Below are 24,234 nucleotides of genomic sequence, written 5' to 3'. Positions count from 1 at the left end.
CAATGTGGGGCTTGAACTCATGACCCTGAGATTAAGACCCTGAGCCAGTCAGGCGCCCCAGCCGTTTTACATTTTATCTTTAGTAGTTCTTTATATATATTTTGTTTGATAAATACCTATATAAATATCTATGTAGTATCCATATCTATCTGCATATGCAAATATTTCCTACCTAGTCATTACTTTATGGTTTTTGCTTTTCATATTTTACTTAAGGCTTTCTGTCCTGCTAAGATCAGAAACATATGATCTTGGTATGAGATAGGGAACTAATTTTATTATATTTTCCAAATGACTAGACCATTGTCCCAATGTTATTTATTGAACCCTTTATCTTTTCCTCTGCTGTTTTGAAACACCATTTTTCACATACTAAATTCTTAGTTCAATGGCAATTCTCAGGCTTGTATATAAAAGTGAATCTGAAACCAGTAGACACAGGAAGTCCATGTGAGGAGAATGAGACTGGCTCTCTGAACTGTCTGGCCATGGGAGTTTCCAGCAAGGAAAGCATGGGGACTTTCCAAAGTTAGCACTGGACATTTTACAATTAGGCAAATAAATTGGAAGCTAATACTCCACATCCTCATAATATTAATTAACAATTGATTATGTCATTTTCACTTTTTCTTTCCAGAATCTATAAAACATTGTCGCCCACTTTGGTGCAGAAAGTGGTCAGGATATTTATCTTTCAGCTCCTTTCCTGTGATACCCCCTTCAGACTGCCCATGTCCCTTAATTAAAGGTCACTGCTCTTCTCTCCTTCTGGAGTCTGGTTAAAGTCTCTCCCCTGGTTCCTTTGGACCTCTGCTGCTATTAGTCCTGGGTCCTTGCAAGAACTTTACACCTTTTTCCTACACTTTTGCAAATAGTTCAGTGGTGTGCTAGTAAATGGCCAGGGTTGGGGGGGGGGAGGGGGGAGGAGGGAAAGAGCCTTAATCTGTAGCATTTGCCAATTGCTTAGTGTAAATATTCCCATCGTGGCCCACTGTAAGCTACTAGTGTGAAATCACTGAACACAGACTTGGGAGGAAGTGCTAAGAATCAGCTTTTGTAAATAAAACATGAAAATAAATTATTTTTTAATTATCCTAATTTAAGTGTGCCCCAGACCGATGCTGACACCATCCTGGAACACTGACTCTTCACTCAGAGAGAGAAAGGAACTCTCTTTTCTATAGGACTTTAGTCTGGGAAGAGGTAAGCCCAGAAGCTTCAGAAGCTGTCTGAAAGTGACGCCAACCAAGAGGAAGGCGGAGCTAAGAGGGGAGGTAGGGAAATTCCTGGCTATCATTTGAAGCCTTGGATGTAGCCATAGTTTAAGTGAACTGGGCCCTGGCCTTTTCAGGAACACGGACTAATAAATTCTCTCTCTCTCTCTCTCTCTCTCTCTCTCTCTCCCTTTCTTTTTCAGTTTTTGTTTATTTCTTTGTTTTTGCATAGAAGTTTAGCACAGTAATAGGCCCAGATTCCTCCCAATTTGTGATTCTATCTCAGGCATTAGGTACCATTAATAGGAAAAGTAGATTTGAAAAGATTCATGGTTTACAGGTTTACAGTATTCAGATTTACACAGCAGGTTCTTTCAAATTACACTTAGGGGAATAAATCAGTGACAATTTGGCAATCTTGCAAAGTACAGAGCCTTCCAATTCTAAAGGACTTTGCTGGTGAGTCATTAAGTTAAAAAAAGAAATCCATATCGGTAATAAATCTTTGTAGAAGTACTCTATGTTCTTTTTAAAATTGATTGTTTCTCAGTGGCTACTTCAACTAACATTATCAAAAGAATAGATTTCTGTTATAATATAAAATGATGCTTTCTGAGAAATTGTTCCTAGTCTTATTTTTAAAAAAGAGTTGACATAGGAGATATATTGTGGAGGGTACTTCCAGAAAACCAGAACTTTTAATAAATTTATTCTGTTATCATTTTTTTAAAGCATTTATTTATTTTTGAGAGGGGGGCAGGCACAGAGAGAGAGGGGAACAGAGGATCTGAAGTGGGCTCTGTGCTGACAGCAGCGAGCCCGATGCAGGGCTTGAACCCACAAACCTTGAGATCATGACCTGAAGTCGGACGCTCAACTGACTGAGCCATCCAGGGGCCCCTAATCAGTGTTATTTTCATTGCTTAATATTATAGATCATAAACATTTATCAGTTTGGACATTTGGGGTTATGGTGCTTGTGGGAGATGCTATGTAGAGACCTAAATGTCATTCAGCCTAGGACTTACTGTACTGGCATCCCAAAGCTGTGGTGACTGAGAACAAAAGAGTCCCCAAATCCATCCTCTTACCCAAATGCTCCTCACTCACCCTCCACATATGCCATGTGCTGTGGCAAAGACCAATATATCCTTCCCCTCCAATCTGTCACCTTCTCTCTTTTTCCATGAATTAAAGCATTCATTGCTTTAATTCAGGCCTTTGGTTATTTGCAGTGGCCTCATAAGTGGTTTTCCTGCCTTTAGTCTCATCTTCATTCCATCTTGTTCTGCCTCTGTCGCATTGCTTCCTGAGGGCAGAAGCTCTGGGTTTTCGGCTAACTTCCAATCACGGCTCTCTTACCTCATTTAGGGCACTGAGGGGGCACACTGCTCTTCTTATGTAACATAAAAAGCAAGCCAGCATTATTTCTAAACCAAAACTGGCTTTTAAGTCAGGGATTTTTAGAGGATACACACACTCCTCCTGATTTCTGAGCAGGGGAGTGACTTACTTAAGGACAAGTTACAAAGGTCAGGACCTGTTAAGGACATCTGCTATCTTTAAGAGGGAAATTCCATGGTTCTGTGCTGGCTTCGGAGCAACTCAGACCCTGTGAGGTGCTTTCCCAGGGTTCCTCCAGGATAGGAACCTGACCTACTTTGGGAGATGAGGGACTATTTCATCGGGGAAATGATATTTCTGTTGAAACCTGATGGGGCGCCTGGGTGGCGCAGTCAGTTAAGCGTCCGACTTCAACCAGGTCAGGATCTCACGGTCCATGAGTTCGAGCCCCGCGTCGGGCTCTGGGCTGATGGCTCAGAGCCTGGAGCCTGTTTCCGATTCTGTGTCTCCCTCTCTCTCTGCCCCTCGCCCGTTCATGCTCTGTCTCTCTCTGTCCCAAAAATAAATAAAGGTTAATTAAAAAAAAAAAAAAAAAAAAAAAAAAGAAACCCGAGTGAGTAATGAGCATGACTTTCTGAAAAGAAGGAGAGGGTGTTGCAGGGTGGTACTCCAGGCAAGGAAACAGTTTCCGTGGAGGCCTTGGGGCCTCAGGCAAGCAGGAGCCCAGGGCATTCAGGGAACTGAAAGTCTCATATGCCTGGTGGGCAGAGAGCCAGGGGAAGAGGGCTGCTGGAGGAGGCTGGAAATGCACACAAGGGTGAGATCTTGTGCAGCCTTGCAGACAGGGCTGAATTTAGGATTCAGGCCAGGTCTGGAATTAAGAAGGTCAAGGAGTTACTGAGATAGAGCTTTAAGGTCATCACCACAACAAAATTTATGTGCATAATTTTTTCTGTCCTTAAGGTTTCATTATATAATTAATTGACATTACAAAAGAAATTAGATTTTAATTTTCATGTCACATTAGAAGAGGGGCTTTTCCAAAAAGTTTATTTATTTATATTGAGAGAGAGTCAGCACGAGCAGGGAAGGAGCAGAGATAGAGAAAGAGAACCCCAAACAGGATCCTCACTGTCAGGGCAGAGCCTGGTGCAGGGCTCGAACCCATAAACCATGAGATCATGACCTGGGCCGAAGTCAGACGCTTAACTGACTGAGTCACCCAGGCACCCCAGAATAGTGGCTTTTTTATCAAACATTTTATTATGAACATTTTTAAAGAAAGAGGAAAATTGAAAGAATTATCTACACTCTGCAATTAATGTTTTATTATATTTGTTTTGTCACGTATTTATCCATCTAGCCATTCTTCTTGGCATTCATCAATTCATCTTATCTTTTGATGTGTATCAAAGTAAATTGCAGACATCAGTAAACTTCATCCCTTGACATGTCAGTATGCATATCATTAACTAGAGCTTAATGTTTCTTTATGTTTCCTTTTTTTTGTGTGTGTGTGTGTGTGGTAAAAGTCATATACAGTGAAATGCAAACATCCTAAATGTTCTATTTAATGAGTTTTGATAAATAAGTAAGTAAGTAAATAAATAAATAAATAAATACACATATATAAATCTGAAGTTTCAAACAAGATACAACTTTTATCAAAAATTGTCACCGTGTACTGTTGTAAGACTCTTACATTCTACATGAAGTGGTATAATATCAATTCGAGGTAGACTGTGATGATTAAGGATGCATATTGTAATCTTTAGCAATCACTTTAAAAATGTTAGAAAAAAAGCCAATAGGGGCGCCTGGGTGGCGCAGTCGGTTAAGCGTCCGACTTCAGCCAGGTCACGATCTCGCGGTCCGTGAGTTCGAGCCCCGTGTCGGGCTCTGGGCTGATGGCTCGGAGCCTGGAGCCTGTTTCCGATTCTGTGTCTCCCTCTCTCTCTGCCCCTCCCCCGTTCATGCTCTGTCTCTCTCTGTCCCAAAAATAAATAAACATTGAAAAAAAAAAAAGAAAAAAAGCCAATAGAGGAGATAGGCTGGGATACAAAAAATACTCAATCCAAAAGAAGACCAAAAAGGAGTAACAAAGAAGAGAGGGGACAAATAAGAAATAAATAATGAAGGGGTAGACTTAAATACACCTGCAACATATTTCCCTATGCCTTGACATATATATATATATATATATATATATATATATATATATATATGACATATTTGACATAACATTTGATATAACGAATCAAGTTTTGCAAAGCAAATGGGTGTAAAGTGGATTCTTATTTCCATAATTACTAAGGAAATTGAACATCTATTCTAGGAATGCCTTTTTATATTCTTTTCCGCTTTTTTCTATTGGAATGTTTGCCTATTTATTTATTTAATATTTAAATTTTATTCTCACTAGGCTCCACTCACAATGTGGGGCCTGAACTCATGACCCTGAGATTAAGACCCTGAGCCAGTCAGGTGCCCCAGCCTTTTTATTTTTATTATTTTATTTTATTTTATTTTATTTTATTTTATTTATTTATTTATTTATTTTTTACCATTTTTAAATTATTTATTTATTTTTGAGAGAGATACAGAGTGCGAATGGGGGAGGGACAGAGAGCGAGGGAGATACAGAACCTGCCAGGGTCTAGGCTCTGAGCTGTCAGCACAGAGCCCAACGCCGAGCTCGAACTCACAAGCTGGGAAATCATAACCTGAGCCAAAGTTGGATGCTTAACCAACTGAGCCACTCAGGCGCCCCCAGCCTTTTTATTTTTAATCTTTAGTAATTCTTTATATGTATTTTGTATGATAATGTTTTAATGTAATTATACTAAATACAAGCAGAATAAATAGTCCGATAAAAAGACAGCGATTATCAGCATGGATAAAAATCATGACCCAATTATATACTATTTACAAGAGATGCATTTGAATATAAAAACACAGTTTGAAAATTAAAGAGTAAAAAATCTATACCATGCAAACACTTAACATCAGAAAGCTAGTATTTCTATATATCAGAGGAAACAGATTTAAAGAAAAAGAGTATTTCCAGGGATAAAGAATGGTATTGTAATAATAAAAGGGGCAACTGATCAAGAAGTAAAATTCCTGAGTGTATATACACCTAATAACAGAGCTTCAAAGTATGTAAAAGCAAAAATTGATAATAAAGAAATAAGTCTGTAATTATATTTGGAGATTTGAGTACTCTTTTATCAGTATGTGATAGAATGACTGACAAAATAACAATAAGGATATAGAAGATTTAAGCAATACTCTCACCAATTTGACTTGACATACTTAGATGATCCAATAATTTTATTTTATTTTTTTTATAAAGTTTATTTATTTATTTTGAAACAGAGAGTGCAAGCAGGGTAGGGGCAGAGAGAGAGGGAGAAAGAGAATCCCAAGCAGGCTCTGTGCTGTCAGCACAAAGCCCGACATGGGGCTCAAACCCACAAACCATGAGATCATGACCTGAGCTGAAGTCAGACGCTTAACTGACTGAGCCACCCAGGCACCCCTGTTCAATGTGCACATTGAACATTCACCAAGATACATTTTATGTTACTGGGCCATGCATATAACTGAAAGATAATATGATTTACAAGAAAATAAAAATATAAAATACTTAGGAATAAATCAATTTAACAAAAAATATGCAAAACCTGTACAGTAAGAATATTAAATATTATAGGGGTAAATGTCTAAATAAATGGAGTGGTTAATTGTTCATGAATTGGAAGCCTCCATAGTTGTATTATGCCTACCCTCTGTAAATTGATATATAGAGTTACAGCCATCCAGTCAAAATTCAAGCAGGATAATTTTAAAAGAAATTTATAAGCTGGTAGTAAAGTTTATGTGAAATTGCAAAGGATACAGAACAGCTAAAATGATCTTGAAAAAGGACAATGTCGGAAGACTTTACTATCTGATTTCAAGATTACTAAGAAGCTCTACAGTCATCAAGACAGTGTAATATTGGTGTAAATAGATCAATGGAACACAATAGAATCCAGAAATAGACTCACACATATACAATTAACTGATTTTCAACAAAGGTGCCAGGGAAACTCAATGGGGAAAATGACAGTCATGTTAACAAATGTGACTGGAACAACTAGGGATGTATATGAAACAACTAAGAATGTATGTGAAAAAATTGTCAGGGGCTCCTGGGTGGCTCAGTTGGTTTAGTGTCTGATTTTGGCTCAGGTCATGATCTCACAGGTTTGTGAGTTTGAGCCCCGCATTGGGCTCTGTGCTGACAGCTCAGAGCTGAGCCTGTTTCAGATTCTATGTCTTCCTCTCTCTTTGCCCCTCCCCTACTTGTGCTCCATCTCTGTCTCTGTCTCTCTCTCTCTCTCAAAAATAAATAAACATTAAAAAAGTTTTTAACAAAGAAAAAATTGTCACTGTATGTTATACTCATAGTATATACTGATGACAAATTACAATTTTGAGTCTATATTATCCATACCCTGGGAAATAAATTATGCATGTTAACTCCTATATGAGCTCTCTCAAGCCTCAGGAGTATTATTTATTAAATAAAGCTTATTAAAGGGCTGCAATTACATTGAGGATATGAAGGCATCATTTAGAAAATAGTTGGAATCATTAAATAATAGTTTATTTTCTGGGGAATATAAAAAAGACTATTTTTTAGAGCGGATTTAGTCCCTCCCTTTATATCCATAGCAGAAGAAATTTCTACTTTCATTTATGACCAGCGATACATATTGGTAAGATGCCTAGCTGGGGATGGAGAGGCAGGTGCAAAGTGAAATGTCATGAGCCAGAAGCTGTATAGCTTGAAAGAGTTAATAGATCTATAATTGATTTATTCCTAAGGCTTCTTGAAGATACTGGAAGAATCAAGTTCACTGTGTGTCCTGCATGCAGATGGAGACCAGCAGAGGTTAATTAAAAACAGAAGTTCCTGCCCTAACAAACTAAAATGTAAATGTAATTAGATTTTGAAAAGTTTTTCCTACTATGTGCTGGGTTTTGAGAGGAGGTTTCTCAAGGACAAAAGACCAGGCTGCTATATGTATAGTTCTAACTCCCAGATCCAGGAGGCTTTGTAATAGGGTAAGGTTTGATATTCTCCAAGGATTTCCTGAATCCAAAATGGCTATTGATTCTAAAGAGTCAAGTTGCAGCTGGACTAGCAGTGCAGTTTCTTTCTTATCATTCCAATAATCCAAGAGAGTCTCCCAAAAGCTTGAATAAAAATGGTCCCACCACAGAGCCCAAGCGGCACAGGAACAGAAAGAGAGACTCTAGGCTCTGAGCTGTCAGCACAGAGCCCGATGCGACGTTCAAACTCACCAACTGTGAGATCATGACCTGCACTGAAGTTGGACTCTTAACCCACTGAGCCGTCCAGGTGCCCCTTCTTCTTTTTATCGACTGTGCAGGCAAGGACACTTCCATTACTATAATGTTACTTGAAATGTTCAAGTTACAGGAGGGTTGATTCGATTACATTTCTGTTGAGTTAAATAACAGGCCTGAGGATACACTTTGAACACTGTCACTGCAGGTTACTTTCTAAGCCCTGCTAATGTTACAAATCATCTCTTAGGAAGGATTACTTTTGCAAGTGGGTCATCTCAACAATTTTGTGTTTATTCTTAGTTGGCTATTTATGGAGCAAGTACCCAGGGCCAGGCTAAGTGCTTTACTTATTACTATCTAATGTGATCTTCATGACATCCTCTCAAACAGATACTTTTATTTCCCCATTTTACATTTAACTTAGTTTAGGACAGAGAGTTAGACGGTGATAGAGATATACCTCAAACACAGACCTGAGTCCACAATAACAAGCTCTTACAACTATTCCATATTCCCTTACTGAGCTCAGAGGGTGACGTAGTCCTGATCTTACCCCAGATCCCAGGCACCTTACTGAAACTCCCTGTGTGTTTACTATCAACTGATTGCCAGGGCTTGGCAGAAAAACTGTCTAGGCAGGGCAGGGTGAGATAATGCAAAATGCAAGAAATTGCTTGCCTTTGGCAAGTTCTTAAGATCTAGTTAGGCAGTTGTTTTCAACTTAAGATGCATAGGTAGGGGCCAAGGGTAGGCTGTCCCAAGCGTAGGCCATTATGGCATGAAGATCATTTTGAGTTAAAAAGCAATCAAAATCCAACAGGTTTAGGGAAAGTTCTTTACCTCCCCCCTCAACTGCCTAAAAAGCATTTAGATAGAGGATCTGCTCCAAGAAGAGAGCTATCACCATAAAGAACTACCTTACACTAGGAACTAGATATGGTAGACAGGGAGGAATCCAGCAAGGCCTGTTTGATCAAAGTGCTCTGTGTCCCCTTGTTTTTGAGTGGCCCAGCAAACGTTTGTTTACCAAACATGCACTCCTTTTCATTTTCCTGTGAATTGCATTTTTTCCTTTTGAAATCCCAGACTTCTACTCCCTTCTCCTTAATTCAGAACGACATATATACCTTATTTCCATGTCTGAGTGGATTCCCCCTAGGAATGCTATTAAATTTTATTTTCTCCTGTTAATCTGTCTCGTGTCAATTTGATTCTTAGTCCAGCTACAAAGACCTTGAAGGGGACAGGACATTCTTGCTCCCTGACACACACTAGAATAATCTATGGAACTTTAATAAAGACTGATGACAGAAATTCTGATTTAATTGGTCCAGGGTGAAGCCTGGGCATCAAGATTTTTAATACTCCCCAGGTGATTCCAATGTGCAGCTAAGGTTGCAATCACCTAGTTTGAATGAAAAAAAAAAAACATAAAATAACATTAAAAAAACCCGCTATAATGTACAAAATGATATATTCTTAAATGTATTTATTCCTTACCTCTTTCCACAAAGGATAGGGCTTGGCCAAAAAATTATTCAATACAGAATGAATTCCACTGAGGGGCATGGAGTTCGACGTACTTGTCAAAAGGGCCCAGATGGGCTGGGACTCACAGGTCAGTGTAGAAATAATTCAGGTATATTTTCTCTCTCTGGTTTGGTTTGCAAGGCAGCAGTGGCAGATTTTGGGAGAAGTGATTCTTAGAAGACAGCGAGTGGTCCATGTACAGTTTCCAGGTGGGTGATTGGGCCAAAAACTGTTTCCCAGCAGCTGATTGGTCTGGAAGCTGTTTCCAGGCTGTCTAGCCGGTAGATTGCCTTGTCTCCAAGGGTTATTCAGTCTGCAAAGTGGTAACAAGTCTCAGAAGCTTGTGTGGAATGATAATTTTTCCCCATTACAGAAGCTTATTGAAGAAAAGTATTTTAAGGATGACTCATAGGCACGTTGTATATTTTTTAGATTCAACTTTGCCAGGGGTTATGAATTGCTTGTAAGGCAGAAGGTTCCTGAATGATTTTTTCCCAAGTTGAGGAGTGGTTGGAACCATTCCATGAAAAATTTCCAGCTGTTAAAAGGGTAGCATTAAACTATTCAGTGCAGTTCAACTGTTGGACTAGTTCCTGTCTTTTCTTTCTCTTTCTCAAGAGCAGATGAGGTTGCTCTCAGTTTGCTGTCAGGAGGAAAAACAGATAAAGAAATGATGGTGGAATAATAGTGAAAGAAATCTGAGGAAAAGGGTAAAATCACTAAATTCCATAATCTTAATATTTAATGCTTTTCATTTTTGCATATTTTAAATCTAACCGAAAGTCAATATTATTTGGATGATAGGGCGCCTGGGTGGCTCAGTTGGTTAAACCTCTGGTTCTTGATTTCGGCTTAGATCACAGTTGGTGAGATAGAGCCCTGAGTCAGGCTCTGTTCTGACAGTGCAGTGTCTGCTTAGGACTCTCTCTCTCTCTCTCTTTGCCCCTTCCCTGCTTACTCTCTCTGTCTTAAAATAAATAAATAAATATTTAAAAAATATTTGGATGATGACATATGTAAAATTTAAGGTTTGACTGTCTCACCATATTTTTTTTTAATTTTTTTTTTTTACGTTTATTTATTTTTGGGACAGAGAGAGACAGAGCATGAACGGGGGAGGGTCAGAGAGAGGGAGACACAGAACCTGAAACAGGCTCCAGGCTCTGAGCTGTCAGCACAGAGCCCGATGCGGGGCTCGAACTCACGGACTGCGAGATCGTGACCTGAGCCGAAGTCGGATGCTTAACCGACTGAGCCACCCAGGCGCCCCTCACCATATATTTTTAAAGTTTTTATTTAAATTCCAGTTAGTTAACATACAGTGTAATATTACTTTCAGGTGTATTATATAGTGATTCAACACTTCCATATATCACCTGGTGCTCATCACAGCAAGTGCACTCCTTAATCCCCATCACCTATTTAACTCATCCCCCCACCCACCTCCCTTCTGGTAACCATCAATTTGTTCTCTATAGTTATGTCTCACCATATTTTTAAAACGATGCTCTCAATTTCTTTATTGTTTTTCTTTTAGAAAGACAGAGAGGGAGCACAAGTAGGGGAGAGGGGAAGGAGAGAAAGAGAGAATTTCAAGCAGGCTCCACACTCAGTGCAGAGCCCCACTCAGGGCTCAACCCAACCCTGGGATCATGATCTGAGCTGAAATCAAGAGTCAGACACTCAAACGACTGAGCCACCCAGGAGCCCCTCAGTTTCTTTATCTTATGGTGGCTCACCAAGTTCCTTTGAAAGTATGATGGCATAACATGATTTATGAGCAAATGGTATATTTTTAGCTTTAGAATCAATGACTATTTTTAAATGGCACACACCACATAACATTTGTTTTAATTATCTAATTTCAAAAATGACAACAATAATCAGCATTTATGGAGAGGCCACATTGTGGCAGGCCCTGTTCTAGGACTTGAGATATGGTTGGCAAGAAAACGGACAAAATCCTCTTTCCCTAGCAGGGAAAGATAGGCATAACAGCCCTAGATGACCCAGAATGCTTCTGAGCTGCATGTGCTTCACACATATTAGCTCATTTCACTCTCTTAACAATCCTGTGAAGGAGTTGCTGACATCGTCTCTATTTCCTAGGGGAGGAAAGCAGTGAGCAGAGAGGTTCAGAGACTTGCTGAAGGACATACAGTTAGTGACCATGAGAGCTGGGATTTGTGGCTCCAAGGGCAGCATGCTTAACTGTAATGCTATTCTGTCTCTCCATAATTAGCTCATTTCTACTTATTCTGCTGATGCAAGTAAGCAAAAGTCTTCCTTTTCCTTTCTCAAATATTTTAAATTTTTACTTCAAATATTTAGTATTTCTCCACAAGGTATTGGATAGGTGTTATTGCTGACACTTTCCAATTATAAGAGACTCACTGTGTGTGCCTGGTACTTTAGTAACCCAAGAAAAAGAAGAAGAAATCTTTGCTTTGGTGGACTTGCAGAGATGTTGCCTCAAAATAAAATGACAGGTAGATGATACCTACAACCTCAAATTAGAAAGTGACCCAAGGAAGCAGTTCCCAACCTTCTGTGCACATTAGAATCACCTACAAGAGTTTTAAAATAGGACATCTGGGTCCCACTTCCAGGGATTCTTTTTTTTTTTTAAGTTTATTTATTTTGAGAGAGAGAGATAGAGAGAGAGCGAGCATGTGCACAAGCTGGGGAGGGGCAGAGAGACAGGGAGAGAGAGAATCCCAAGCAGGCTCCCTGCTGTCAGTGCAGAGCTCGGTGGGGGGCTTGATCTCACAAATGGTGAGATCATGACCTGAGCTGTAATCAAGAGTTGGACACTTAACTGACTGAGCCACTCATGCGCCCCCCACTTCCAAGGATTCCAACCCAATTGGTCTGGAGTGGGTTAAGGCATCAATATTTGCTAATATGGTAATCTGACAAAGTTATTGAGTATTTAGAATCCAGACACTTAAAATCACAGGTTTTTTTTTTTTTTTCCATAGTCATTGGTAAAACCACAATTTTGAATCAGATTGACCTGGATCAAATCCCATGCCTGCCACTTATTAGCTCTGTGGTTATGGGTTATGTTTCTGTGTGGGAGGAAAAATTCCCCTCTCCTTTCTTAGGTTCTGGAGGTGGGCCTAAGAACTAAACTGATACAAGACTGGTTCATAGGAGAAAAGTGGACAGATTTTATTACATTTTTGCATGTGCGTGAGAGCTTTCACAAGAAAATGAAGACTGGAAGAAGTGACCAGAACAGGAAGCATTTATACCTTTTAGACAAAGATACCATAAATTTGTGACGAAATGATACGACAAAGGGGTTCAGTGAAGGGCAGTAAATTGTGGAAAAGTGGCTAGGAGATAAATGAAAAGGAAGCCAGTGGAAGAAAGGGGCTATAAGTAAGTTTGTTTGTACAGACGCATTTCTGTGTCAATTCCCAGTCTTCTGGTAATAAGGATGTTTTTCTCTTCCTGGTACAGGGAGGGTACTTTTCTCATGGGAAATTTTATGGTTTTGTTTTTAGGTAGAAAAGGGTAATCAGAAAGACCCTCCTGCATCTGCTGTTTCTGAAATACCTTCAGCTCCAAATAATCAATAGCCCCAAGCAATGTAATTTGGATGGCACGTCCTGAACTCTTTCATTTCTCAATCTGAGCTTCTCTTTTCTCATCTGTAAAATGGAAATAATTATTTACTTCTTAAGTGTTGTTGTAAGAATTAAAGAATATGTGTGAAAATAACTTTCACAGTCCTGGTTCAAAGTGTGTCTAAATAATGGTTACTTTTATCCATTCATGAGTTAATTCACTCAGCAAATACCTGCTGTATTTCCAGCCATCATTCTAGGTTCTGAGGCTACTGCATTGAGTAAAACTGACTAGGGTCTTGCCTTCAAAGTGCTACTTTGGATTTTTTTTTTTTTAGCATGAATAAAACGTTAAATCTCACGGTACTTCTATTGTATTTTTTTTTTTTTTTAAGATTTCTTTTTAAGTAATTTCTACGCTCAACATGGGCCATGAACTTACAACCCTGTAATCTCATGGTACTTCTATTACTCTATCCTGTACTCTATCCTGTACCTGGGATCCTATCCTTCCCTGTCCTCAGAGGGCGCACTCCATCAGTTGTCCCCTCATCTCTCTCTCCACTGGCTTTTTGTCATATTCATTGAGTTGTAATTCACTGAAGTGTAATCATCTTTTTTTATATTTAAAAAAAAAATCTCTGAATCAAACCCTTTGGCTTCAAGTTTGGCTTCCAACAGTTACTGCCTTAGCTCCTTGCTCCTTTTGCTTCACAGGCAAGTATAGGTATTGCCTGCACTCACTGTCTCCACTCTGTCCACTTTATCACTTCTCATTCACACTGCAGAATACTGTAATCGGGCTTCTATCTCCATTACTCTCTCTATATTACTCTCAATGGGGTCACTCCCTTCTTAAAACCATTCAATGAAGGGCACCTGGGTGGCTCAGTCAGTTAAGTGTTTGACTTTGATTTCAGCTCAGGTCATGATGTCACGGTTTGTGGGTTTGAACCCCACATCGGGTTTGGGGAGGGGCAGAGAGACAGAGGGGAACAGAAGATCTGCGCACGCATGCTCTCTCTCTCTCACTCTCTCTTTCAAAAATAAACATTAAAAAAACAACAACCATTCAATGACTCCATATTTACCTTGGGATCACCTCCAAACTCTGAAGTGGCATTTGGTCATTTTCCAGCCTTCCTCCCCCTATTCCCTCTTCTATCTGCACTCGCCTCCCCTACCTGCTGCCCAAGCCTCACACACCACACAGAGTTGCTTGGGGTTCCTCACAGCATGTACTTGCACCTCTAGGCAGTGGTACTCTAGAGCTGATTTGTACCTGCTTGTGAAGTACTTACTTCTTCCCAAACCCATGTTTAGGGATGTCATGTTGGGAGCTTAAAGTCTGCCTTGGTGGGAGTATTGATATCAAGGACATTGGTAAAATCTACAAATTAGGGGGTGCTTGCCTATCCCCAGAGAGATGGCTGTTAAATATTTACCACACACCATTGCTTTTAGACCTTTGCACATATGGTCCCCCAGACCCCCAGCTCAGCTCAGTTTATGTGACTTCCTCTTGGAAGCTTCCCCTGACTCTTCAAGATTGGGACAGATATCCCTCTCTGTGATTCGTGCAAGGGTGGGCAGCCCCCCACAGCGCCCCCCTGTGGCGCTTATGCTGACTTTTTCCATATCCTGTACTGGCCAAGTAAAGTCATTGAGGTCAGGGCCTTGCTGTGTTCATTTGTCACTGTTCTCCTTGGATAGTACATGACATATAGCAAGGTGCTACATCATATTTTTAAATGAATCGATACATGAGTAATGGAAATAATAAGTCCTCCCTACTAAATAATAAGCTTTTTATGGTTCAATGATGGGTCTTCATCTTTGTAATCTCTGGATTTCCTCACATAGTCAGCATTCAGTAGAAATATGAATTGAAAAGAGTAGACTTAAAGTATACTTTTTCTGAGCCTAAAACTAGGGCCCAATGGAAGATAACCATTATGAGCTTGGGTGGCTCAGTCAGGCGTCCAACTCTTGATTTCGGCTCTGCACGATCTCACAATTTGTGAGATGAAGCCCCGCATCGGGCTCTGTGCTGACAATGAGGACCCTGCTCGGACCCTCTCTCTTTCTCTCTCTCTCTTCCCCTCCCCTGCTTGCATGCTTGTGTTCTCTCTCTCTCAAAATAATAAGTAAACTTAAAAGAAAAAAAAAAAGACAACCATTCGATAAGTGAGTCAATGACCTTTGAAGTTAGCATTCTGTGGAATCCAAACCTGGCGTTTTGAAATACATCACCAGAAACTTCAGATGTTCCCTAGCCATCAACCTGCCTCAATGTACTACTCATTCGTTCATTTCTCCTAATAAGGTGATCCCAAGCTTATGCCACGTCTTTCTCTCTTCTTCCTTTATCTATAGCACAGCCACACTCCTTGCTCATAGATTTATATGCGTGTTGAACCATGAGGTAGGGTAGGGAAGTGGTGTGGTGTGGTGAAAGGCGCTTGGCAGTTGGAGTCAGGAGACACTGGCTATGTCTGTCATAACCTTTCTGGAGACTTTGTCTCTTCATCTGTGATAGGGAAAATATCTTCCCTATCTAATTCACCAAGTTTTGGTAGGATCAAATGAGTTAATGTAGGCAAAAATGTTTTTTATAAATTTGGGGCATCTGGGTAACTCAGTAGGTTAAGCATCTGACTTCAGCTCATGTCATGATCTCGTGGTTTGTGGGTTCGATCCCCACATCTGGCTCTGTGCTGTCAGTTCAGAGCCTGAAGCCTGCTTCGGATTCTGTGTCCCCCTCTCTCTCTGCCCCATCCCTGCTCATGTTCTCTCTCTCTGTGTCTCAAAAATTAAAAATTAAAAAATAATTAAAAAATAATAAAGCTGCCATCTTATTAAAAAAAAAAAAAAAAAAAAGAAATACAGAATCTCAGCCCTGCCCCAGACCTCATGAATCAGAGCCTACATTTTAAAGAGATCCCAAGGGATTGAGTGCATTTAAGTTTAAGGCACTTTGCCTTAGGGACCATCTAATAATTTTCAAGTGGGAAAACAACAAATCAGGTCTTGAAGGGTGATTTCCCCTCTTCAAAGCCTAATATGCATGGGTGGCAGAGCTTGGATTACGAACAAAGGTCTCCTGACTGCTGGCAGGTTCCAGCATGGCACAGCACCTCGCAGCCTAGGTCTTTAGCTTCCAAGCTGTGAGGCTTTGGGCAAGTTACTGAACCTCTCTGAACCTGTTTCCTCATCTATAAACTGGAGATGATAGCAATGTCTACCTTATGGAACTGTGAGGATTGACACAAATTGGAGAATCTCTGAACATTTTGTGCAAGGTAAAGCATAATTCATACATAAAATTTTATTATTCTTAAATGGAAAGTCAGACAACGTTCTGCATAATTCAAAGTAGAAGTAAGTTTTTTTTTATGGCACACAGAAACAGATAGCTATTTATATCTCTGAACACCATCATGACTTGACAGTAATGTTTAGAAAGCAGTTACTTATTTTTCCTTCTAATCTTTTATATTTTCCATTGAAGAAAGTTGTGTAAACTGCACAGCAGAGGCACTCTGCTAGTCACTGTTATTCAATCACTTGTAGGTTAGACTGACCTGTTATTCTGAATTTGGTGAACCAGGGCCAAATTCAACCTTTGGAGCAGGCACACACATAATGTAATTGAAGAACCTGACTCACTGACCTACTTTCTTGGTCAATGAAACAGTAGAAGGCTTGATCACCTGGTTTTTAGCTCCATCTAGTGGCCATACACAGTTTAATTTTTGGTTGTAGAGAAATGGGGAATTCTAGTTCCTTTTTTTTAACTCAAATATGTCCAACTTATCATCATGCAGAAGAAATGATCCAATATACAATTTTTAATGCTCGTTATATTTGAAATAATAGACTTAGGATTCTTGGAGCTAGTGAGAAAGTTGGAGACCTTCCTATGTAGAACAGGAAGACTGGAATCATCTTTGATGCTTCTCTCATGAGATATGTCCATTCTGTCATTGAACCAAAAAAGTTAATTTCTCAAAACATTATCCAGTCACATGTACTTATTTAATCCTTGCTGGGGGACTGTCTGCTTAGTGAAGGAAAGTATTGGATATTTCTCCAGACTCTAGATTTTGGTTACTGGGCCCTGATCTCTTGTAGTGCCACGGAAAGAAATAGCTACAGGTGCATTCAGAAAGAAAAGGCCTGTGCAATAGGGCTTCCAGCCTCACAAAAGATGCCCTTTCTCCCATAGTACGGTCAATGATCAGTAGAGAGCTGAAGGAGTCATGTCAAGTGTCAGTGCAGGAAGCCAACCTTGCCTGGGGATTTTTGTCTGAGCCCCCGGGACGAAGATGTAATTCTAGGCATAGAAGTGGGGGAAACCCCCCCCCAAATGCCAGTGCTAACATTTCCTGCTGAAGAATACCTCTTTGGAAGAAAGATTATTTTGAACTGGTTATTTTTGAGCAACAGCAGACACAGAAGAAATTCTGAAAAGAGTGGAAGTTACTGTTGTGTAAGGGAATTTCACCATTTATAGGGGAAAGGAAACCCCCATTCGTGAGCATGTGTCCCTTTTGGTACCCGGAAGAGAAAGATGACTCTAAAATTATAAGAAACTTATCAACAGAGAAAGCGCCACTTAAATCTGCAAAACAAAGTTTACATTTTACTCTGCTTTCCCTGGTCACTCCACATAAATGCACACCACCACCCCCCACCCCCAACATCTTTCCTTTGTCTTTACTTGAAGACAAGGTGGTGTCTTGGGCCTTCTGGTGGGAAGTGTTACTAAGTGTCCCTGAGTATCTCCCATCTATACCTGATGTATACATATTAATAAACTTTGTTTTTCTTGTTAATCTCTCTTATTACAGGAGATAATGGCTAAAAACTCAGAAGAGTAGAGGAAATATTATTTTTCCTCCCCCACACTACCTATTTAGTAGGAAGGGATTCAGAATTAAGATTAGGTTGATTAATAGAAAATAGAGATGTAATATTCTTGCACAAACGTGTGGGTGGGGAATCCGATCTCTCTATGTAGGAGCCTGTTCAGGGTTGGGCATGTATTTGCACCCCTGGAACTGGAGTCGTCATATTGAGTCCTTGTTTGGGAATTGATGTTGAATGAATTAAACAAGGAGGCCATTAGACTGAAGTGGCTCTAATGTCATGGCAGGCTACGTAAGCAAACCAAAATCTAAGCCTGTAAATGCCTCCAGGTTATGAAATCAAAATGCTAAGGACAACTAATCCCAAACAGCCAACTAGGCTTTAAGGTATAGCCAAATATAATTTATTTTCTTTGCTTCTACACCTTCTCTGTATAAGTCTTTCCCCTGGCTCCTGTCCCCATAGTGATTCAAACCATTTCCAGTTTAGCAAGCCCCAATTCAAAATGATTTTTGCTCAAATGAACTTTTTTTAAAGCTTATTTATTTGAGAGAGAGAGAGAGAGAGAGAGAGAGAGAGAGAGAGAGAGAGAGAGAAAGGATCTCAAGCAGGATCCAAGCTGTCAGCACAGAGCCTGACTTGGGTCTCGATCTCATGAACCATGAGATTATGATCTGAGCCGAAATCAAGAGTCAGATGCTTAGGGGCGCCTGGGTGGCGCAGTCGGTTAAGCGTCCGACTTCAGCCAGGTCACGATCTCGCAGTCCGTGAGTTCGAGCCCCGCGTCAGGCTCTGGGCTGATGGCTCGGAGCCTGGAGCCTGTTTCCGATTCTGTGTCTCCCTCTCTCTCTGCCCCTCCCCTGTTCATGCTCTGTCTCTCTCTGTCCCAAAAATAAATAAAAAATGTTAAAAAAGAAAAAAAAAAAAAGAGTCAGATGCTTAACTGACTGAGCCACCCAGGTGCCCCTTCTCTTAACATTTTTAATATGCCCCAGTTTATCTTTTAACAATGTGTAGACATGAAATTGGCCTTTAGAAGTCTCGGATCACTGAGAAAATACCTGGAGCCTCTGGGGAGAGTAAGTTTGAAAGCACGGACTACAGACTTGAAACTCTTCAAGCAGGTGTAGCACTGTTGGTGGAAAGTGGGAAGAGACGGTGATTTTGAGTTTGCTCATATATTTCATTCTCTGCAGCTGCTAGCAATATACAAAACCAGGGAGGGACATGGAAGGTGATTTTTAAGGTCTCTGTCTCAGTTTCTGACTTTCTAAAAAACTGCATGATACTCTTAAAAAGGAAGACATTTTCAGGGAGCAAGAATTCTTGTCCCCTTCAAGGTCCTTCTAGCTAGATTAACAATCAAATTGACATGAGACAGATAAACAGGAGAAAATAAAATTTAATAGTGTCCGTACAGGGAATCCTCAAAGACATGGAAATTCCAAAGACCGTCAAGCAAAATGAGGTCATCCCCAACTAAAGAGAAGGGGTAGGGGTCTGGGACTTCAAAGAAAAGGAATGCACACCATGGGGCAATAAGACGAAGAGATGTTTGGTAATTAGATGTTTGCCTTGCAATAGAGATGGGTCACTCAGATAAGGTTTATCCTTATTCTGGGAAAGACCCCCCAATTTAGATTCTTCCATGCAGTTAAGGAAGAGACAAAAGTTTCTCTTGAATCCACAAGGTCTCAATTGCCTTCAGCTCAGAATAATCTTCATGCCAAAGTGACCTATCTTGGAGTGGCCTGCCCTCAGCCCCTGTAACATACAGCAGTCAAATTCCTGGGTTCAGAAAAGCTTGTTTCTGCAAGCCTGGACATGCTTCCAGAGGTAAGGGTGGGTGTTATGGGTTGAATTGTCTCAAAAGATACATTGAACTTCTAAACTCTGGTACTTGTGAACGTGACCTTATTTGGAAATAGGGTTTTTGTAGATGGAATCAAGCTAAAATGAAGTTTTACTAGAATAGGTTAGGCCCTACTACAATATGACTGGGGTCATTTGAAGAGGGAAATTAGTACATAGCCACACAGAGAGAAGAGAACGTCATCTTTTTTTTTTTTTAATGTTTATTTATTTTTGAGACAGAGAGACAGAGCATGAACAGGGGAGGGTCAGAGAGAGAGGATGACACAGAATCCAAATCAGGCTCCAGGCTCTGAGCTGTCAGCGTAGAGCCCGACGCGGGGCTTGAACTCACGGACCATGAGATCATGACCTGAGTCGAAGTCGGACGCTTAACCGACTGAGCCACCCGGGCGCCACAGGAGAACGTCATCTTGACGACAGACACAGGGGGGTGTTGGCCATGTGAAGACAGAAGCAGAGGTTGCAACCAAGGAATGACTGGGGCTACCACAGGCTGGAAGAGGCAGGGAAGGATACTTCTCCAGAGGCTTTGGAAAAAGGGTGGCCCTGTTAGCCTTGATTTCAAACACCTTGATTTTTGAACGTCTAGCCTCCAGTACTGTGAGAGAATCAATTCCTGTTGTTTTAAGCCCCCCAGTTTGTGATGCTTTGTCAGTGGAAGAGTCCTCTGTTGGAAGATGAGCCTCTGGGTCTAAGGGCATTTTCTGGGGATGGAATCCCACCTCAGGAACAGGGATGGTAAATCCCTGGGCAGTGAGGACTATGGAGATGCTGGCAGATACTTGAATTAATGCTTGCCACCTGAAGAAATACCTAATACTGCCTTTGAAGATCTCAGTGCTCTTACAGCAAACAGTGATTTAGTACTAATGGCTGAATGTCTGAGTTCTTTAGAACAGACTTTTGGGCACTAAAACCCTAAGAGTGTGCCAGGTAAATTTCCCTTTAAAAGGGATTGGGAAAAGTTGTCTGCATTTACACTAAGGTTAGGGACTTTGGTCCAGAGGACACTGGCTTCAAGAGCTTTAGATCCAGAAAGCATGGGTTGCAACAAGGGCAGATCCACGTTTTTAGGGTCCTTGTATCAGTTTCCTGGAGCTGTTACAAAAGAGTACCCAAAGCTGAGTTGCTTAAAACAACAAATGATTGCCGCACAGTTTTGGAGGCTAGAAGTCTGAAACCGAGTTGTAGGCAGGGTCATGCCCTCTCTGACAGCCCCAGAGGAGAATCTTTCCTTGCCTCTAGCTTTTGGTATGTGCTGGCCATCTTTGGTATTCCTTGGCTTATAGATGCATTCCTCTAGTCACATGGCTGTCTTCTCCCTGTGTCTTCACATCATCTTCCCCTCTGTGTAAGCCTGTCTTCAAGTCCAGATTTCTCCTTATCCTAAGATGCCAGTCCCACTGAATTAGGGCCCACTCTAATGACCAAATTTTAACTTGGTTACCTCTGTAAAGATCCTACGTCCAAATAAGTTTAAATTCTGAGGGACTAAGGGTTAGGACTTCAACATATCTATTTGCTTGCCCACAATTAAACTAATAACAGGCCTGAACTTAAAGTTGAAAACATAAAATTACTAATACCTTATTAGGCTTGGAGGCAGATTGTGCAAATAAGAAGCTCCACAGTACATCCTATTTTGGCTTACAACATTAGAGTAGCTGTTGGCAGCTATGAATCTGACTGCAAAGAAGTCGCGTTGTACCCACTCCTATCAACTTACCTGGGCCTGTGCAGGCAAGCAAGAGAGGGAGAGCCTACTTATTGTTCTGCTTCTGAACTTATGCCCTCGAGGAAGATGTGAAGCTTAGAGGGGAGAAACTGGCTGTGAAAAGTGTGGGTCTGTTGTCTGAAGATCGCTCTTTTTTGTACATGACCCTAAATGCCAGTCAGTGACTTCATTTGGTGCTCAGCAGTGGAACAGAGTTTTGAGTTTGTTTTCCTTGGCCCCATATCCTGAGCTTAGAACCTCAACCTCTATGTGAGATGTGACTCATGTTCCTTCTTTGCTCCAAGCTTAGCCCACCATGATCTCCTTCTGAATTTCTTCTATGTACTGTAGCTGGTAAAGTACAGGCAGGAGGTGGAGGTGGTGGTGGTGGTGATGGGGGGGTCACCAGAATGAGGAAGGAAGCCGAGCATACGTGATACCAACTTAGTCCCTGCCAGCGAGGGAAAATGGGAATTGATAAAAAAAAACCCCAAAAACCAAAAACCAAGAACACACAAAACAACGACTATCACTCGTTGACATTTTGCCAACTTCTGGGAAGCCAGATAGGAGCACCCTTACACACATGTCAGAATAAACCGAAAAGTGAGATATTCTCCCAAGATTAGGCTCACCTTTTCCATCCGTAGAGATTTGGAGGATCAAACACTTCACCACTCTGGGCATGGTATGCAGAGAATTGGGCATTATTTAGGCCGACTTCTGGTATGTAAGGAAACTGGATCTTATCTTGTCCTGTCAGAAGAGGTGTGAAACACTCACAAAAAGGTCAGTAGTTGTAAGGTGGACCTTACAGGGTTTCAAGGTAGACCAGGAGTGTTAACTAACTCAGGCTCTCAGAGAGATAGCCATTGGCCCCTCTTTCTTTATGGGGGAATTCTGAATCTTACTAAGAGAGTCCAGGCATTCAGGGGCTGAGCTGCCTCCCAAATTTCCCACTGACTCTTTAAAATATACCCCCCACCCGACCTCACAACCTTGCAGTTCAAATATAGCATTGTTTAAAACCAAACTGCTACATTATAATTAATTTCCCCTTATCCAGCTTTACGTTTAATACTTTACTCTGGTAACTACAGGTCTTATTACAGGACCGAGTTTATAAAATGCTTCCAATCACCCCTGCTTAACTCGAAGGGAAAGACCGTTTGTTTGGTAAGGCAAGGAACAAACACCGCCAGTTGGTGGGTATTCCGGCCGGCACTTCCTGCCTTTGACAATTATACACAAGTTAGTAACTTTGAGACATGGCCCCCATCGACACTCCCAAATACGCGGAAACTTTTCTTCAGAAATGTAAACAAAACTCTCGAAAAATGCTTTGGGATTAATTTTAGATACTTCATGGACCCTTAGAAGTACACCTCCCCAAATTCTTCTTTTCTGGCATTCCAATTTCTCGCCCTTATAATTTCTCTAAGGCTTGTTCCCCTGAACCGCATCAGGGAGAACTTCCCAAATTCCAGATCAAACCCAGATCCCGCCAGGACGTCAAGCTTGGCAGAATAAAGGGCGATCAGGCTTTAGATCTGTAACAGTGGTGGGAAGGACCCTTTTACCAGTAAAATACATGCCTTTGGGGAAGCTGCGGATCAGTCTACGCGTGAAAGAGGCTTGGCTTCCCTACATTTTCGGGGAGGTATAGGCTGTCTAGGTGGGAAAAAATACGTGTCACTCTGCAGGGACCGACACAATGCCACCTGCGCTTGCGCAAAGCTGCCCAAAGAGCGCGCCGGAATCTCGGAGGGGCGGGGCGACGTCAGACGCGTCCCTTCCATTCGCCAAGGCTTTAACTCTTTCCCGTCCCTCTACGGAGCTTCTCGGTCTTCCCCTCTGACCTCGGAAAGAAGTGGGTGGGGCCTTTGGGGGCGGAAGTAGCGCTGCATTGTGGGCTCGCTTAGAGCGGTGGAGTTGATCCTGAATGAAAGTGGCGCGCCGCCGCTGACGTTTCCCGGGCAGAAGCTGCTGGGATTTGGACCCCGGCCGGGATCCGGGTGCCTCGGACCCCTAGTGCAGAGCCGATCGCAAGGAGGCGGTGGCGTTGGCGCGGCGAACGTTGGTGGAGGGGGTGGCTCTGCACGGCCCCGAGACATGGCTCATAACAAGATCCCGCCGCGGTGGCTGAACTGTCCGCGGCGCGGCCAGCCTGTGGCAGGTAACCCGGACTGGGAGGGGGAGTGTTCGAATCCCTGCTTACCGGTTGACCCAGGGTTGGGCCGTCTGAGGGGCGCAGCTTTCGGTGGTTCTGTGATTGTTTGTGGTGTTTCAGGACCGAGATGTGCTCTGTCCGATGAAGCTTCGTGGTTGAGTGTTAGGGAAAATGGATTGGAGGGGGGTGGGTCGGTGGGTGGGGGCAAGTGTCACTCACCAGTAAGGCTAACTATTTTATTGCGAACGGGAAGGTAGACCGGAGGTTTGTGTGGCAGGAGCAGAGGACCCAAGAACACAGTGAGCCTTACTTTGAAGCTTAGTCAGAAGTTTGTGAACTGTCCAGTGTTCTCGGGAGGAGAAAGGACAAGTGTCAGTCTTGAGGTGGAGGGCCGAAGAGGAGGGGAAGTTTCCCAGTGGTGAAATGGATCGACCGTGAGACTAGAGTTTGTTTTTTTTTAATGTGAAATTTTGCCTCTTTATTGAGTTTGACGCACAGTAAGCCTTAAATTTAAAGTGCAGTTTGGTAAATATTGACCACACACGTGCACACACTTCACTGAAACACTCATGAAAC

General features: G+C 41.6%; 1 protein-coding gene and 1 long non-coding RNA gene across 3 annotated transcripts in view; one reads left to right on the top strand and one right to left on the bottom strand.

Moving 5' to 3' along the window:
* Positions 1 to 2,426: 2,426 nt before the first annotated feature.
* On the bottom strand, positions 2,427 to 22,243 carry LOC121029766 (uncharacterized). Of its 2 annotated transcripts, XR_005789880.1 has the most exons (4): positions 22,124 to 22,243; positions 9,423 to 10,095; positions 3,168 to 3,429; positions 2,427 to 2,925 (listed from the first exon to the last, which is right to left on the bottom strand). It is a non-coding gene; the product is annotated as an uncharacterized LOC121029766 (long non-coding RNA). The 2 variants fall into 2 exon arrangements; XR_005789881.1 differs by lacking the exons at positions 2,427 to 2,925; positions 3,168 to 3,429 and adding an exon at positions 8,977 to 9,327.
* Positions 22,244 to 23,372: 1,129 nt separating this feature from the next.
* Positions 23,373 to 24,234, top strand: part of RNGTT (RNA guanylyltransferase and 5'-phosphatase) — a 313,020-nt gene continuing 312,158 nt past the window's right edge. Inside the window, exon 1 of the mRNA XM_040474144.1 lies at positions 23,373 to 23,664. Coding sequence (XP_040330078.1) covers positions 23,601 to 23,664 — 64 coding nt within the window. The 5' untranslated portion in view covers positions 23,373 to 23,600. The remainder of the gene's footprint in view (positions 23,665 to 24,234) is intronic.

This window comes from Herpailurus yagouaroundi, unplaced genomic scaffold (assembly GCF_014898765.1).
Source record: "Herpailurus yagouaroundi ecotype Mexico unplaced genomic scaffold, PumYag 139, whole genome shotgun sequence".
NCBI lineage: Eukaryota > Metazoa > Chordata > Mammalia > Carnivora > Felidae > Herpailurus > Herpailurus yagouaroundi.
This window is presented reverse-complemented; position numbering and strand designations above follow the sequence as displayed.